Source organism: Eptatretus burgeri, chromosome 7, assembly GCF_056783735.1.
Source record: "Eptatretus burgeri isolate ZD-2024b chromosome 7, Ebu_testis_v1, whole genome shotgun sequence".
Taxonomy (NCBI): Eukaryota; Metazoa; Chordata; class Myxini; order Myxiniformes; family Myxinidae; genus Eptatretus; species Eptatretus burgeri.
The window spans coordinates 107,170,249-107,187,228 of NC_140967.1; the positions used below are offsets into that span (position 1 = coordinate 107,170,249).

Consider the following 16,980-nt stretch of genomic DNA (forward strand, 5'->3'; position numbering starts at 1 on the left):
CAGAGAATAGTGTCACGTGACTTGGAAAACCCAGCAAACGTTTTGATTTCTGAGACAGGTTTGCGTAATTGCTGGACGACAGAGATCATGGCTTGTCCTGAAGCATGTTGAGGGGTTTCATGAGGTGGCTTCGTTTGAGAAAACAGCCGTGAATTAGATGGTATTACATTGGAAGGACACGGACGCAAATCCGCAGCGTCTTGCTTTACACCAGTTTTAGACAATAATTGGCTAGTTGATCTGCCAAGTTGACGTCTGCCAGATTCCCATTGTTCAAATTGGTTAAGAATCTGGGTCTTTGCAGTGGTGGTAGCCATCTCAGTATTTAGGTCAAATTCTTCCTCTTGCAATCTCAGTTGCACTTTCGCTAATTCATGTTCATGTTTCTTCTTTTGCGCAGCCATTCTGGTTGATAATTCTGCATGCTTCTGTTCTTCTTGGAAGTGGAGCGATGAGACCAAGTTATGAAGTGTTGAGATATGACTGAGCCTTGATGATGATTTATTTTTCGATGTCTGCAACATGCTGTCATCTGGATGTATGGTGCTCTCAGAGGTATGTCGTGTGATGCGGGATCCCTGACGTTTTGTGAACCACTCTTCTGTTGATGTTTTGAATGTTCCCAGAATTGTGTCTGTCATCTGAAATGCATCATCTCCATCTGATGTTACAGTGCAATGTTCAGCACGTATACACAAATACTCTTCATAAGACGTTAGCCAGCTGGTACGGCTCTGTTGTTCAACGGTAATGTCACTTCTCCCATCTTTCTATTCTTTCTGTTTGGATTTTCACTGTTGTTCTTTGAAAACTCCTTTTAACTTTCTTTTGTATTTCTATGGTGAATGCCAGTGCCTTTCCTCCAGGAAATACACTGGCTCCTTCCATTTCGTTCTCTTCTTGATTTGACTCCATAATCAAATGGTCAAAACGTCAATGTGTGTAGTTCCGTGGTGTCGCAAAGTCAAAATCAATACGTCAGTTTCAACTCTTTAATCACACGTCCCCTATGCCATGCAAACCTTGCTGGAAATGTGCCACACGAGTTGGCATCAATGCCATCCAATCAGAAAAACTGCAAACATTTCCTCAATAATTACGCATACTGCATAACTTTGCACCTTGGTAACAAAGTCTACTTGTCATATCAATAATTTATAATCTCTTACAAAACTGTAACATGCAAGCGATGCAGTTCTCCAGTAACATGAAAACGTCCTTGTAAATGTCATGCTGGTGAATCATGTGTCTGATGTTGGCTTAATGGTTAAGGTGGTGTGCTTGGGATCCTAGGGTCCTGAGTTCAAATCCTGCTTAGCTGTTAAATTAATACTAGGTGGGGTTGATTCAGCCTGTTACTCTACGGAGGTCGGCAAAATGAGTACCACCTTGCTGGGATGATGGAGTGGCGACCCATCCAGGATTGTACCCAATATCTCAGGAGACTGCTTTTGCAGCACCGACGCTCTGTACAGAGTATGGTCCCAATGGATTTGGATTTGATGATGTAAAGGTTTCAGAGAATACCATCGCGTGACTTGGAAAATGTGACAAACTTTATATCCATCATATCAATTCTGTTCTTTAACGAATGCAAATAAATATGTCAACAGAGCTCTTGACACGAATTCTATATTTATAATGTAAACGGCGAAGAACCACCCCCCTGTCAGTACTCCTCCATAGGTTGGTAATAAACAACAAGGAAGTCTGAGGTTGAGCTTGAGGTTTTCCATGTGTGGTGTGATTTATTCCATCCATCCATTGGGACCATACTCTGTGCAAAGCATTGGTGCTGCCAAAGCAGTCTCCTGGACTATTGGGCACAGTCTTGGACAGGTCATCACTCCAACACAGGACACTCGAATTGTTCAATAATCCCAGCAAGCTGGTACTCATTTTTACGACCTCAGAACGACGACAGGCTGATTCAACCCCACCTGGTATTAATTCAATAGCCAAGCAATATTTGAACTCAGGACCCAAGGATCCCAAGCCCACCACCCTAACCATGAAGCCAACGCCAGGCATGAGTGCTTTATTGGCATGAATGAATCCATACATTAATTCCTGCAAACATCAATGAGCCAACAACTCAATGCACCAGCATTACAAGTGCATCAATGGAGCAGCATCGGTGAATATATCACATAAGTGTAATGCCACATTGGTCCACCTCATATATAGAGTTAGCCTCAGAGAGTTTACACTCCGCTCAACTAGTAGCTTGAAACACAACGATAAAATGAATTACACAAGTTCAAACTAATGAATTATGGTAAATATTAGTCCTGAGAATCACATGTTGCCAAGAATCCTACATTGGGTGCATGTACTTGATCTATGCAAAACTCACCTCTGGGAGCATAGCACAATGACTAGATACAACTGGTTAGGGATGCAGTGAGCCCACCCAATAACATCCACGAGTTCGGCTATAAAACCAGGAAAACAAGAAAAAGAGCAATCAGTGATTGCAGTGCCTTGCCAGGACTTGTTTTGTGTGGCGTTTGTGTACTGGTGTGTTACGTAAGTCGTAAGAGACAAAAGTAGAACTGCCACTTCGTAACTACTGGCAGTGATGACCGCGTACCAAGACATCCCACTTTGATGCAACCCCGCTTTGATCGCACACCTGACCCTGACCCATGACGTTTTTTAAAAAATTATCCAATTGAATTCAGAATGGGATTAAAATAAATTCAATTCAAATCGAATGGAAGACCAAATACGTACAGTCCTGCATTGGAGTCATCAGAAGGAACCTGGACAAGCAAAAAGCAAAGATGAAGTCATCAGGAGGAACCTGGATAGGATTCACATTTCAGCTGCGACCCCTCTACCTTCAAATCCATCCAGGCACAGCCAAGTGAGCCTTATTTAAAATAAAAAAATTAAGAAAAACTAAAAAGTACCCAGATCAAAAAATTAAATAATTCTGGCTGCCAGACCATGTGTCCAATCAAATTGAAATTTAAAACATGTATTCCCCATCACTACTATATCATAATTCTGAAGTTTCACTTCGATTTATTAAAAACATTTAATATTTTTCTTAAATTCAATGTGGCTGCCAAACCATGTGACATCAATTATTCCTTTGCAAATTTGTACACCCATGCCTTGGGGAACATTTGTGTGAAGTCCCCTCGATTTGTCCAGCCATTCTGGAGAAGATTTTATTGGTTTTTATGGTAAATCCAATATGGCTGCAAAACCATGTGACCTATGATGTCATATGTGTGAACCTTTTGTTCCTCATGAATAGGCGGTCATATATGTGTTGAACCTGGTGTTGGTGTTGGTGTTGGTTTGAGCCTGGAGTTGGCGCAGTGGTTAGGGCAGCGGCTTGGGATCCAAAAGGTCCTGAGTTCAAGCCCCGTTGGGCCACTGAATTAATACACCAGGGGGTTGACTCAGCCTGTCATCCTTCCGAGGTCGGCAAAATGAGTACCAGTGTACTGGGCCTGGTGTATACCCCGGTTAAAATAGGTGCACCAGATCCCTTTGTCGCAAGAGGTGACCAGGGTTGCGTCAGGAAGGGCATCCGGCGTAAAACATGTGCCAAATCACTATGCGGATCATATGGATGATCCGCTGTGGCGACCCCTAACGGGAGCAGCCAAAAGAAGAAGAAGAGAAGAGGATAGGCGGTCATATATGTAAAGTTTTGCATCAATCTGTCCAGCCATTTAAGAGAAGAAGATTTTTGAAGGTTAAAAAACAACAATATGGCTGTCGATTCATGTTACCGATGACATGAAATATTTTTTGTGGACCATTTTACCCCAAGATTACCCTCAAATTTTTTCATGCTGATCAGATCTGGCGTTCTACATATGCAATTATGACATCATAATGAAGGCATTTATGATGTCATAAAAAATCATACTCATTCCCTATGAGGAGTACTTGCTTTGTGCCAAGTTTCAATTTTTTCCTTGGTGCGGTTTCAGAGATACAGAGGTCCAAATTTTTTCGGTTTTTCCAACATGTCTACCACATCACATGACCTATGACACCATAATTATCAGTAAAAACATTCTACATGAGTAGTCTCTCCGATGTTGAAAATTTTGTCTCAATCCGACAAGCGGTTGTGTAGAAAAAGACGAAAGTTATGTGCGGACAAACAAACAAACAGACAAACAAGCAAACAAGAAAAGGACGTCATGCAGAGCACAATACTTGCAAAATCCATCCCCCTCTCCAAAGGTTGCCATGGATACATAAAATTGTCCACTTCATCTATCGATAATTCCAGCTGTGTGTGTGTGTGTGTGTGTGTGTGTGTGTGTGTGTGTGTGTGTGTGTGTGTGTGTGTGTGTGTGTGTGTGTGTGTGTGTGTGTGTGTGTGTGTGTGTATGTGTGACCGCTGTTTCTCGACAACCACTGGTCCGATCTAATTGAAACTTGCCAGGTATATTGCTGGGGACCTGAGGATGTGCCTTTTCAAGGTTTGATATTAATCTGAGAAGTGCCTCCCAAGTTATGGCCATTTATTTACCAAACCAATGACAAGACACGTTGTTGCGTGGGAGTGGCCGATGGGGAAGGGAAGCTCAGCCGCGTTCCCCATTACGGTTTACAACGTACAGGCTTCCGGAGAGTGACGACCGTGTATTCTAATAATTTCTCGATTTCTTATGCACACTTATAGATAAACACAATGCCCCAAGTTATGATCGTTTTCATATTAGACGGTGCATAAATTTCGGTAACATCAGAGTGTGCTGGTGTGCTCCGAAACAGGAAGTAATTTTATTTTCTCTCTTCTCTTCTCTTTTTGTTTTTCCTTGCGATGACATTGCAAAAAGGCAAAATATGTTGGCGCTAATTGAATATTTGGGCATTAAAACTAAATAGCGAATAATCGTAACTGCAAATATTATGCGAACTTCCGGGCCACGCACGTATGGGCATGCGAGAGCGAAGAAACGGCCTGTGTGGTTGTTGTTTCTTGCTCGAGGTTTGAATATTTATTTATTAATTATTATTTTAAAAATTTTTTATGGGCACGTACTAGTTAAGAATAAAATTGACAATCTTAATCAAAGCTTAGGTCAATCGGATGAAAATTGATTATTTTTCAGATTGAAATTGATGATTTTAGTCATTTGACCTTTTGCCTTTTGACCTCAAAAATAGTTGGTTTCCAAAATGAGTGATGCACTGCGCAATTGCTGCTTAATATCCAGGTGAATCAGATGAAAATGGATTATTTTTCAGATTGAAATTTGATGATTTTAGAAGTTTGGCCTTGACTTGACCTTTGACCCTTTGACCTCAAAAATAGTTGGTCTCCCAATTCCGTGACACAATATGCAAATATTGTTCAAATTTCAAGTCAATCGGGATGAAAAATGACGATTTTAGAAAGTTGACCTGAAGATGACCTTTGACCTTTGACCTCAAAATCAATAAGCATCTCAGGTGAGACTACCTCTTCCAACTTCAACTTGGTAAACTTTCATGATGATCGGTTTAGAATTGTGACCTATCAGCAATTGCCAAATAGACAAACTGACAGAATAACAAAATCAACTGACCAATAAACTTGAAAAATCTTTAATTTTGCAAAGTACCAAACGGACCCAAATGCATTAGTGGAAGATGTCCTGATTTGAGCTCCTCTCATGTGCTGCAGAACATTTGGTATTTGAGTTTATGAACTTTAGTCATTTTGGTATTGCAACAGTAAAGTTGATAAACTCCTGGATGATACAGAACACGTCATTGTTAATATTCCAGCTCGTTTCAAGTGATGCAAATACATTGATTAACTTATGATCATGCAGGAGGATTTTCAAAGCCTTCATCTTTCCTTGCCCGGCAAATGCCCTGAGGGTGTCACATTCAGTCCATGGATGAAGTCCTATCAAGGATTTGTCCATGGCCAAAATCATACTCATGATTTTGGCCATGGACATACAAAATCATACAAAATCATACTCAGGAATCATGGAATCATACTCAAAGGAATCATGCCTCGGAAGCACGAAAGATGAAGGGACCGGTCCCCTTGCTGTCAGCATGCAGCAATCCAAGTAGAGTGTCAGCTATCTCGATGTATGTCATTCAAAAAGCTGAAAGTTGAGCTCTGTCGTGTCATAAAACTTTCAAGTAAGTGAGAAACAGGTCAAGAATCATCTGGCAGGATTTGTTAGTGACAGCAGCATCGTGTTGTGTGGTGTGACAAATGTTCTGGTGAAGATCAGACACTACCCAATTGGTGTCATTCAACTTTGGCAGATCTTCAGCATGGTTGGTTTCCAGCCATTCTTCAAAGCCTTACCTCAGCAGCACTTCATATGTCAACTTATGAAGACAGACAACCCGGTTGTACTGTTTCCCCTCAAGAAACTTGTTGATTGATCCTCCCGCAATGACTCCTGATTCCACAGCCAGATCTTGAAATCCAGCATCCACAAACATCTTACCAACTGTGGACATCAAGTTGCAGATCGTATGGAAGTTTCTCATCATCAGCACGATTCCCCCATACCTTTCCAGATGTTTCCATGCAATTTTTGTTGCCTTTGCGTACAGTGCCTGATCCATGACAACTGCAATGTTCTCAAGATGCAGAAATGACTGGATAGAAATGGACTGTCACAAGATTTCTTTGTGCTCTCTTGTTAGAATGTTGAATCCATGAATTGAATCACTATCTGCCATGACCTTTCCTGGGAAAGTCACATTTCCAACCTCGCCTCAAAAGCCAGTCGCCGACTGGGAATCCTCCGTTGTGCTAAGTCCTTCCTCGGCCCTCTTGAGCTCCTGACCACTTACAAAGCTTTTGTCCGTAGCCTGATGGAGTACTGCTCTCCCCTCTGGGCTGGTGCTCCTGCCTCCCACCTTTCTCGGCTTCACGCTGTCGAAACCAGGGCATTTAAGATCATCGGCATCTCCCGCAATGAAGCTGAGTCTTTGGGCCTCTCACTCAATCACCGCAGGTTGGTCGGTGGTCTTTCTGTCTTCTACCGACTCCTCTCCAGCCTTGCCCCCCCTGCTCTCTCTGCGATTTGTCCCCACCACATTTCCACAGGGCGCTCAAGGTCCGCCAACAACCCCCTTCTGGTAAAAGTACCAAAATCACGAATCGCTGCTCATCTTCACTCTTTCATTCCTCTTTTTTCCCGCCTTTGGAATAAACTTCCTCACTCTATTCTTTCCCATTCTTCCCTCCAGGCTTTCAAAACAGCTGTTCACCACCACCTCTTATCTTCCCCCATCCAAATCCTCGATCTTTTCTACCCCCGATAATCCACCCAAGCCCACTTCCTTCATTTCTCCTGCTTTCCTTCCTGAAAGTCCCTGAAATGTCCATCTTCTCTTTGCCATGTTCCCCGTCCCATCCCCATCCCTCTCCCTTCCACAGTTCACCTAATGTGTCTGTTCCCCACTGTTTTGTCCCTTCCACTCCCGCCCCTCTTGTCTCATGCCTCCTTGCTGTGAGTTGTGTGTTAGCTCTCATACGAGCCTCGACCAAGGGACACAAAAAAAAAAAAAATCCTGTCCAAGAACTCGTTTTCTCAAATGTGTCATACACACGCACCAAGACTCACAACAAGTCTGTTGACGTGCTCTCAGTGCTGCACTTGCATGCATTGCAGTCAGATCGGGTGGTATGATTGCGGTTGGACTGTTCCTTTTCTCAATAATGTACTTTGACAGTTGCACACCTGGTGCCTTTATTGTGCTCTTCTTATCCTTCGTGGAGGCAGTCGTGACTGGTTTCAGTGGCGCACACAATGAGGATATTAGTTGAACAATGATACCGTTGACACGATGTGAGGTTCCTGCTCCACTTAGGGCTTCCTCTTGCCTGTCAATATTGTCAAAGGCAAGCACTGTAGAGACAGACAGATGTACGCACATGGGAAGAGGTACAGTCAAATTCGACACTTTCCAGTTTTTCCATACATAGTGCTGTGTCTATTTCTTCTAAACGAGAGTAGGAACAGGTATGAAGACACGCTCCTACAGCACACACATCAATCTAACTTCCAGGTGGCCATATGGTGACGGAGTTTAGTCAATTCGCGAGATATTTCGAACCCCAGTCAAGGGCACGGACGGACAACAAGTGAAAATGGCAGATTTGTGTTATCCAGTGGATAACAGGATCCCCGCTCCCGAAGTTGTTCTCAGTTTGATGTCATGCAAGTGTGTTCGTTCTTGTCGGCCAACTGACTGCTCATGCATCATTAACGGCCTGAAATGTGCAGCAATGTGCAACATGGCCAGTGATGATGTGGAGCCAGACCAGCAGAACTCATCAGACAGGAGTGACGAATGAAAGGACACCTACATCAGTTAGCGAGTAATTATCTGAAATGTGAAGAATAGCATTAAAGCTCGTACTTGCCTGATATTTGCATGTTAAATATTTCTTATATCTGCATGTTAAATAAGTTAAATACCATAAATATTTCAGTAAGCCTGATTGATGCCAGTTGTAGAAAATTTTGTGCAAGAAAAATCCAAATTCTGACGTATTTTCTAAGTAATTTTGGAATCCACTGGACCAATATTTACAAAAGTTATACTGGCATGTGCCATATTTTATCCTGAACATATCTTGTTAAGGGTTGTATATGACTCAGATCAGCCATTGCAAAGTTATCGTCAATTTTGAGAAATATGTTCAAACTAGTGTAAAAGCCCGTCAAAAATGACGAATTGGAATTATTTTATTCTAAATATTCAGAGACTGGAAGATATGATGTTTTTTTAGCAAGAAAAAGTGTTATTTTAAAACACTACATGTATAAATGTTACGCTATTTTTTATATTCTGGGACCTTTCATTTAGAGGGTACAACCTCATGAGCATGCCAATGCCTGAAGCCTCGGCCTAGGTCAGGTGTGCTTATATCTTCTTTATTTATTCGACATCACAAGAATGTGAATTTTTAAAACACTTCTGTACACCACCATTGAGGCCCGGTTGCAAGTCACCGTCTACATTTCCAAACGAAGATACGTAATTATTCTTTAATGGAAAATGTTTTTCGAGTTATTTTACCTGAAAAAATTAGACCGTAGTGAACGCACAGTCGTGTTAAAAGATTGGCCTTTAAAACCCTTCTTAAATCGTCCTTTTGAATGGGGACAGACATCACACAAACAAATACACAAACACACATTGTGTTTTGTATGGTAGATGAGGCAGTCATTTTCCAAGATGGCCACCAAAAAGACATTTAGCTACTCTTCCAAGATGTCCATCACATTTTTTTTATTTACTACAGATATCAACCTAAGTGGGAAAATACAGTGGCTTTATTCCCCCTTTCTGGTAGTCAATTCCAAAATATCGATTGCTGGCTCATGGACTAGAAGGATTGAAATGCATGTTGTTCACGTTTTTCCATATTCAAGATGTCTCTTTCAATAGTCTCAGGCATCATCTACTTTGTCATGATGTGGTGAAGCCTGGGCGATGTGCCAGTAAATGGGTTGCAACATTCCAATACTTCCGGTAGCTGGTTAACACATTTTCCTCCATTAATGAATTTGGCTGTCTTCAAGTAGTCATGATGAGCACTGACTGCTGTGGTCATGCAATCATGTCTTCAGTCTCTTTAGCTTGTCTTGCCAGTTCTGGAGCACATAGACAGAACTTCAATAGAGTGGTAGGCCTATTAGTTATTCCTTTCAAACCACCTTCACCCTTGAGAATTTTATTGAGGAATTCCTGTCTTTGGTCGACTCCTGCACCAGTGAAAGGGATAATATTTTAGTTGTGTTGAAAGTACTCAAGCACAAATATAATGAAAAACTAGAAGGGCACTCGGTAGAGTGCATACCTCTGCCACGTAATGCCTGATCCACGAGAACATATTGGGCCCATTACATTTTTGAAATATAATTCTATATATCGTTTTTGGCCCTATCTCTCAATGGTGAAGAATCACTTAAATATTATCAGATCTGGATCCGGATTTGGATCTTCACCAAAATTAAATCAATTTTTCCTTGTAACACACCCAATATGTCCACCAAGTTTCATTTGAATCCATTCACAACTTTTTGACATATTGTGCAATACATATTTGACAGGTTTTTGTTTTATTCCTGCTGGGTGTCCAGATTCATTCATTTTCTTTACCAGCAAACCTGGTGGGGGAGACCGTTTAGTCACCGACAACCCAACCATGAAACAGGTTAGTATAGCTTTACATGGAACATACTATTTTTTGTTATCTTATGACATAAACACAAGTACAATCCCCTTCCCCATTCAACTACCCTCCAACTACATAATCCCACCCAAAATCAGTCATTTTGTGAAATGTTTTAAAGTTTGTATTTAATTTATTTATACTTGGCTTTATTGCATTGTAAACAACATAACCTTTTACAATCATAACTTTTTTTTTTGTTCTGCTACTGAATGTACGGTGCGTCCTGTGTTCCAACTCCTCCACCAGCCTTGACACCGAATACATAATCCAACTGGAAGGGCACACGGTAGAGCACATACCTCTGCCACGCAATGCCTGATCCACGAGAACATATCGGGCCCATTACATTTTTGAAATATCGGGGTTTTTTTGGTGTATGCCCCGGTTAGAATAGGTGTACCATATCTCTATGTGTCGTAAGAGGTGACCAGGGTTGCGTCAGGAAGGGCATCCGGCGTAAAAACCTATGCCAAATCATTATGTGGACAACAAAACGAATTTCGATACCAGATCGGTCGAGGCCCGGGTTACCAACGACCGCCACCAGTACCGGTGGTCAACAGGGTACCAGTGGAAATTGTGCTACTGCTGGGCGAAGGAAAATGAGACGTGGAAGTGCGGGGAGGCAGTGGGAGAGGGGGAAGGGTAGAAGTGTGCAGGTGAGAGTTGGAACTCTGAATGTTGGGACGATGACTGGCAAAGGGTGAGAGTTGGCTGATAAGATGGAGAGAAGAAAGGTGGACATACTGTGTGTACAAGAGACCAAGTGGAGGGGGAGTAAGGCCCGGAGCATTGGAGGTGGTTTCAAACTGTTCTACCATGGTGTGGATGGGAGGAGAAATGGTGTCGGAGTAATCCTGAAGGAAGATTCTGTCAAGAGGGTATTGGAGGTGAGGAGAGTGTCTGACCGAGTGATGAGTTTGAAGTTGGAAATTGAAGCGGTGATGATGAATGTCATCAGTGCATATGCCCCACATATGGGGTGTGAGATGGAGTATAAAGAAGATTTCTGGAGTGAGTTAGATGAAGTGGTGGAGAGTGTATCCAAGGATGAAAGAGTGGTGATTGGAGCAGATTTCAATGGGCATGTTTGGGAAGGGAATAAAGAGGATGAGGAGGTGATGGGTAGGTACGGTCTCAACAAGAGAAATGTGGAAGGGCAAATGGTGGTAGAGTTTGTAAAAAGAATGGAAATGGCAGTGGTAAATACATATTTCAAGAAGAAGGAGGAACACAGGGTGACATACAAGAGTGGAGGAAAGTGCACACAGGTGGATTACATCTTAAACAGGAGATGCAACCTGAAAGAGATTAGTGACTGTAAGGTGGTGGCAGGGGAGAGTGGAGCTCGAAAGCATCGATTGGTGGTCTGTAGGATGACTTTTGAGGTGAGGTTGAGGAAGAGAGTGAGGGCTGAACCAAGGACCAGATGGTGGAAGCTGAAGGAGGAAGACTGTTGCGTGAAATTTAGGGAGGAGGTGAGACAGGCGTTGGATGGTGCTAAAGATGGGTAGGATGATTGGGCAACTACAGCAGATGTGGTGAGGGAGATAGCGAGGAAGGTACTTGGTGTGACATCTGAACAGAGGAAGGACGATAAGGAGACTTGGTGGTGGAACGAGGAAGTACAGGAAAGTATATGGAAGAAGGGGTTGTCGAAAAGGAAGTGGGATAGTCAGAGAGATGAAGAAAGTAGGCAGGAGTACAAGGAGTGGCGGCGAAAGGCAAAAAGAGAGGTGGCAAAGGCCAAGGAAAAGGCATATGCAGAGTTCTATGAGAAGTTGGATACAAAAGAAGGGGAAAAGGATTTATACCAATTGGCAAGACAGAGGGACTGAGTTGGAAAGGATGTGCTGCAGGTTCGGGTGATAAAGGACGTAAATGGGAATGTGCTGACGAGTGAGAAGAGTGTGTTGAGAAGGTGGATGGAGTACTTTGAGGAGCTGATAACTGAAGAAAATGAGAGAGAGAGAAGGTTGGAAGAGGTGGAGATAGTGAATCTCGAAGTGGGGTGGATCAGTAAGGATGAAGTGAGAACTGCTATGAAGAAGATGCAAAGTGGAAAGGCGGTTGGCCCAGATGGTATACGAGTGGAGGCATGGAAGTGCTTGGGAGAGGATGGCAGTGGGGTTGTTAACCAGATTGTTTCATAAAATCTTGGAAAGTGAGAGGATGCCGGAGGAGTGGAGATTAAGTGTACTGGTTCTGATTTTCAAGAATAAGGGTGATGTGCAGAGTTGTGGAAATTACAGAGGGATAAAGTTGTTAACCATGAAGTTGTGGGAAAGAGTAGTGGAAGCTAGCTTGAGAGGAGAGGTGACGATCTGTGAGCAGCAATATGGGTTTATGCCAGGAAAGAGCACCACTGATGCAATGTTTGCTTTGAGAATGTTGATGGAGAAGTATAGGGAAGGCTAAAAGGAGTTAAATTGTGTGTTTGTGGATTTAGAGAAAGCTTATGATGGGGTGCCAAGAGAGGAGTTGTGGCATTGTATGAGGAAGTCGGGAGTGGTGGAGAAGTATGTGAGGATCGTGCAGGATATGTATGAGGAAAGTGTGACAGCGATGAGCTGTGCGGTAGGAATGATGGACCGGTTTAAGGTAAAAGTGGGATTGCACCAAGGATCGACTCTGAGCCCTTTCCTGTTTGCAATGGTGATGGACAGGTTGATGGACGAGATCAGACTGGAGTCTCCATGGACTATGATGTTCGCTAATGACATCATGATCTGTAGGGAGAGTAGGGAGCAGGCTGAGGCGAGCCTCGAGCAGTGGAGGTACGCACTGGAGAGAAGGGGAATGATAGTCAGTCGGAGTAAGACGGAGTACATGTGCGTAAATGAGAGGGAGGGTGGTGGTATGGTGCGGTTGTAATGAGTTGAGGTGGGGAAGGTGGATGGGTTTAAATACTTGGGATCAACTGTCCAAAGTAACGGAGAGTGTGGGAGAGAAGTGAAAAAGAGAGTGCAGGCAGGATGGAGTGGGTGGAGAAGAGTTGCAGGAGTGATTTGTGACAGAAGGGTAGCTGCAAGAGTGAAGGGGAAAGTATACAAGACAGTAGTGAGACCAGCCATGATGTATGGGTTGGAGGTGGTGGCACTAACAAAAAGACAGGAAGCGGAGCTAGAGGTGGCAGAGTTAAAGATGCTGCGATTCTCGTTGGGAGTGACGAGGATGGATAGGATAAGGAATGGGTATATTAGAGGGACAGCGCAGGTCGGACGGTTTGGAGACAAAGTGAGAGAGGCGAGATTGAGATGGTTTGGACATGTGCACAGGAGGGAAGCGGAGTATATCGGGAGAAGGATGTTGAAGATGGAGCCGCCAGGCAGGAGGAGAAGAGGAATGCCAAAGAAGAGGTTCATGGATAAGGTGAGGGCGGACATGTGGGTGGTTGGAGTGTCAATGGAAGATGTGGAGGATAGAGCGAAATGGAGACGGTTGATCCGCTGTGGCGACCCCTAACGGAAGCTAGCCGAAAGAAGAAGAAGATATTATGTTTTTGGCCCTATCTCTCAATGGTGAAGAATCACTTAAATATTATCAGATCCGGATCTGGATTTGGATCTTCACCGAAATTGAACTAATTCTTGCTTGTCACACACCCAACATGTCCACCAAGTTTCGTCTGAAGCCGTCCACCACTTTTTGAGATATTGTGCTTTCTATCATTTTTGGCCCCATATCTCAATGGTGAAGAATCATTAAAAAAATATGAGGATCCGGATCTTCACCCAAATCTAATCAGTTCGTCCTTGTCACACACCCAACCTGTCCACAAAATTCCATCCAAATCCATCCACAACTTTTGGAGATATCCTGCACAAAAGCAGACAAAAAGGCAGAAAGGGGTGAAAACATAACCTCCTTCACCTTTGGTGGCGGAGGTAATGAACCAATTGCATTAACCCCACTTTTTGTTTCGCGTGTGCATTGCAACTCGAGCGAGGTCAATGCCACACCCTTGCAAATCCCCACACTTCCCATCTTGTATAGCAAGATGGCAAAAAGTTCCACCAGGAATGAGCCATTATCAAATTTTGAGTTTTTCAAAAAATCTTGTTGGCAAAATGTCAAATCCCCCCAACATCGTTACATATTTCCCACGTCCCCTGGTGTTGAATGCACATACAAAGTTTCATTTTAAAATATGCTCGTAATTATATTTTTTAGAATTCGACCTTTTGACACCACCTCAGAACCTGAGAAGCCAGGGCCAAAAATTATAATACTCTCGCACTGCTCTGATCATTTACCACCAAATTTGGTGAATTTCTGCACAACCGTTTCGGAGGAAATAGCATGACAGACAGACAGACAGACAGACAGACAGACAGACAGTAGGAGCCGATTAAAATACCTCCCCCCACCCCCTGTTTTTTTTTTTTTTTTTTTTTTTTTTTTTCCCCAAGTGTGGGGATAACAAAAACAATATTGTATGTCAAACCCTTCACCGATATAAGACCAATTTTGCCATCAATCCCATAGATACCATGCGTTACATACCATGGTTGTAATAATAATATCGTGTAAAGTGAATTATGGATATTCTCTTGTTCACTCTGAGCATCGTAGTCTTTGCCCTGAGAGTGGATAATCGGGAAGCAAGGCTAGTTTCATTACCTTGACCCCCGTGACCTCATCAGCCCGAATGAAGTAAGTCGATGAGCTGGTAAAGACGAACCTTTGTTCCAGCGAATTAATCAGTGACATTGAGCCTGGAAAAAGTGCTCTTCTGGCCTATTTTTGTGGACTGTTGAGACCAGTCAGGCTTTCCAAACCTGCCTGGGCCTAGTCATATTGCCCGAGGCATGCTGAGGCCTATCCAGAATCCTTCATGGAAAAATTACAAGGTCATGTGTCTTGGGAGCTTGACAGCTGTTATGGTCAGTGCTTCAGTCAGGGTACTCCCCGCACAAGTCTGTTTATCTGATCGTATGTTCATCTATCAACATCATGTCAATGGAAATACATTGTGGGACACGTTTATCATGTCTGACCTACCTTTAATTCTTGCATAGTCTTGTTTGTTTCTTCTTCATTCTTTCTTTGTCTTTGTGTATTTTTTAACATTTATATTTCTAGTTTGTTTTACCATTGCTTCTTTAAATCTCTGCCTTGAAAGATTTTTGTGTTGTGACCAACCTTCCATTCGTGGTGTTCTTGTTTTTAAGTCAGGCCCCCCCTCTCCCGGCTCCCCAAATAAAGGATCTCCCCCAATTTACCATACCCGTTGTTACCATACCCCGTTGACCATACCCCGTTGTTACCATGGCGGATTAACTTTAATATGGTGCCCCTAAGTGGTCTGCTATATATTGCACACTGAAGTAATTGACAAGAATGCCACAAATAATTTTGCATTGTTAAATGTTCTTTGTTTCTCTTGTTTTGTTTATGTGTATATTAAATTCTCAATACCTCATATCTTTAGTTTATTTTCCACGTTTTGTTTTTGTGCATATTAAATCCTGAATACCTCATACCTTTTGTTTATTTTACATGTTTTGTTTATGTGTATATTCAATTATTTATATCTCATACCTTTTGTTTATTTTCAGGGTTTTGTTTATGTGTGCATTTAATTATTAATTCCTCATACCTTTTGTTTATGTGTATATTAAATTATTTATATCTCATACCTTTTGTTTATTTTCAGGGTTTTGTTTATGTGTATATTAAATTTTTAATTCCTCATACCTTTTGTTTATTAACCTCCGCCATCGAAGATGGATGGAGGTTACTGTTTTCACCCCTGTCTGCTTGTTTGTTTGTGAACAGTATTACGGAAAAACTCCTGGACGGATTTCGACGAAACTTGGTGGGGGGATTGGGTATGGTCCAAGGATCATGCCATTCGATTTTGGACTTGGTCCAAAAAACAAAACTTCGAAAATTTTGCAACTTTTTATCAAAAAAATTTGGATTTTATTTGAAAAATATTGGAATTTTTTTTTTGTCATTTCTACATTTTAAGTGATTTCCAAACCCCCCACCCCCCAAAAAAAATATTTGTTAGAGAAAAAAACCCCAGAAATTTTGCACCTTTTTTTTCAAAAAAATTTCGATTTTATTTTTTTGGCATTTCTACATGCGCGTCGATCTAGTTTAGTTTATTCAATCGTGGTTCAGTAGAGTCTGATCCGTTTTGACCTACAATGAATAGGATATCAGGTTCACTTAAGTGACCCAACAGTATTGGCGGCGGAGGTTTTGCACTCTACAGAAGTGCTCCCCCTCTCGTTTTACATGTTTCGTTTATGTGTATATTAAATTATTAATACCTCATACCTTTTGTTTATTTTACATGTTTTGTTGATGTGTATAGTAAATTATTTATATCTCATACCTTTATTTTCCACGTTTTGTTTATGTGTATATTAAATTATTTATATCTCATCCCTTTTATTTATTTTCCGGGTTTTGTTTATGTGTGCATTTAATTATGAATACCTCATACCTTTTTTATATTACCTGTTTTGTTTATATGTATATTAAATTATTAATATCTCATACCTTTTGTTCATTTTCCAGGTTTTGTTTATGTGTATAGTACATTATTTGTATCTCATGCCTTTTGTTTATTTTCCATGTTTTGTTTATGTATACAGTACATTATTTATATCTTATACCTTTTGTTCATTTTCCATGTTTTGTTAATGTGTATAGTACATTATTTATATGTCATCCCTTTTGTTTATTTTTGATGTTTTGTTGATGTATATAGTAAATTATTTATATGTCATACCTTTTGTTTATCTTCCATGCTTTGTTTATGTGTGCATTGA

At 41.7% G+C, this 16,980-nt stretch overlaps 1 protein-coding gene across 1 annotated transcript in view; it reads left to right on the forward strand.

Moving 5' to 3' along the window:
* The first annotated feature begins 336 nt into the window (after positions 1-336).
* LOC147024056 (uncharacterized) overlaps positions 337-16,980 on the forward strand; it is a 121,004-nt gene continuing 104,360 nt past the window's right edge. Inside the window, exon 1 of the mRNA XM_085890365.1 lies at positions 337-555. Within this exon, the coding sequence (XP_085746491.1) occupies positions 523-555 (33 nt within the window). The 5' untranslated portion in view covers positions 337-522. The remainder of the gene's footprint in view (positions 556-16,980) is intronic.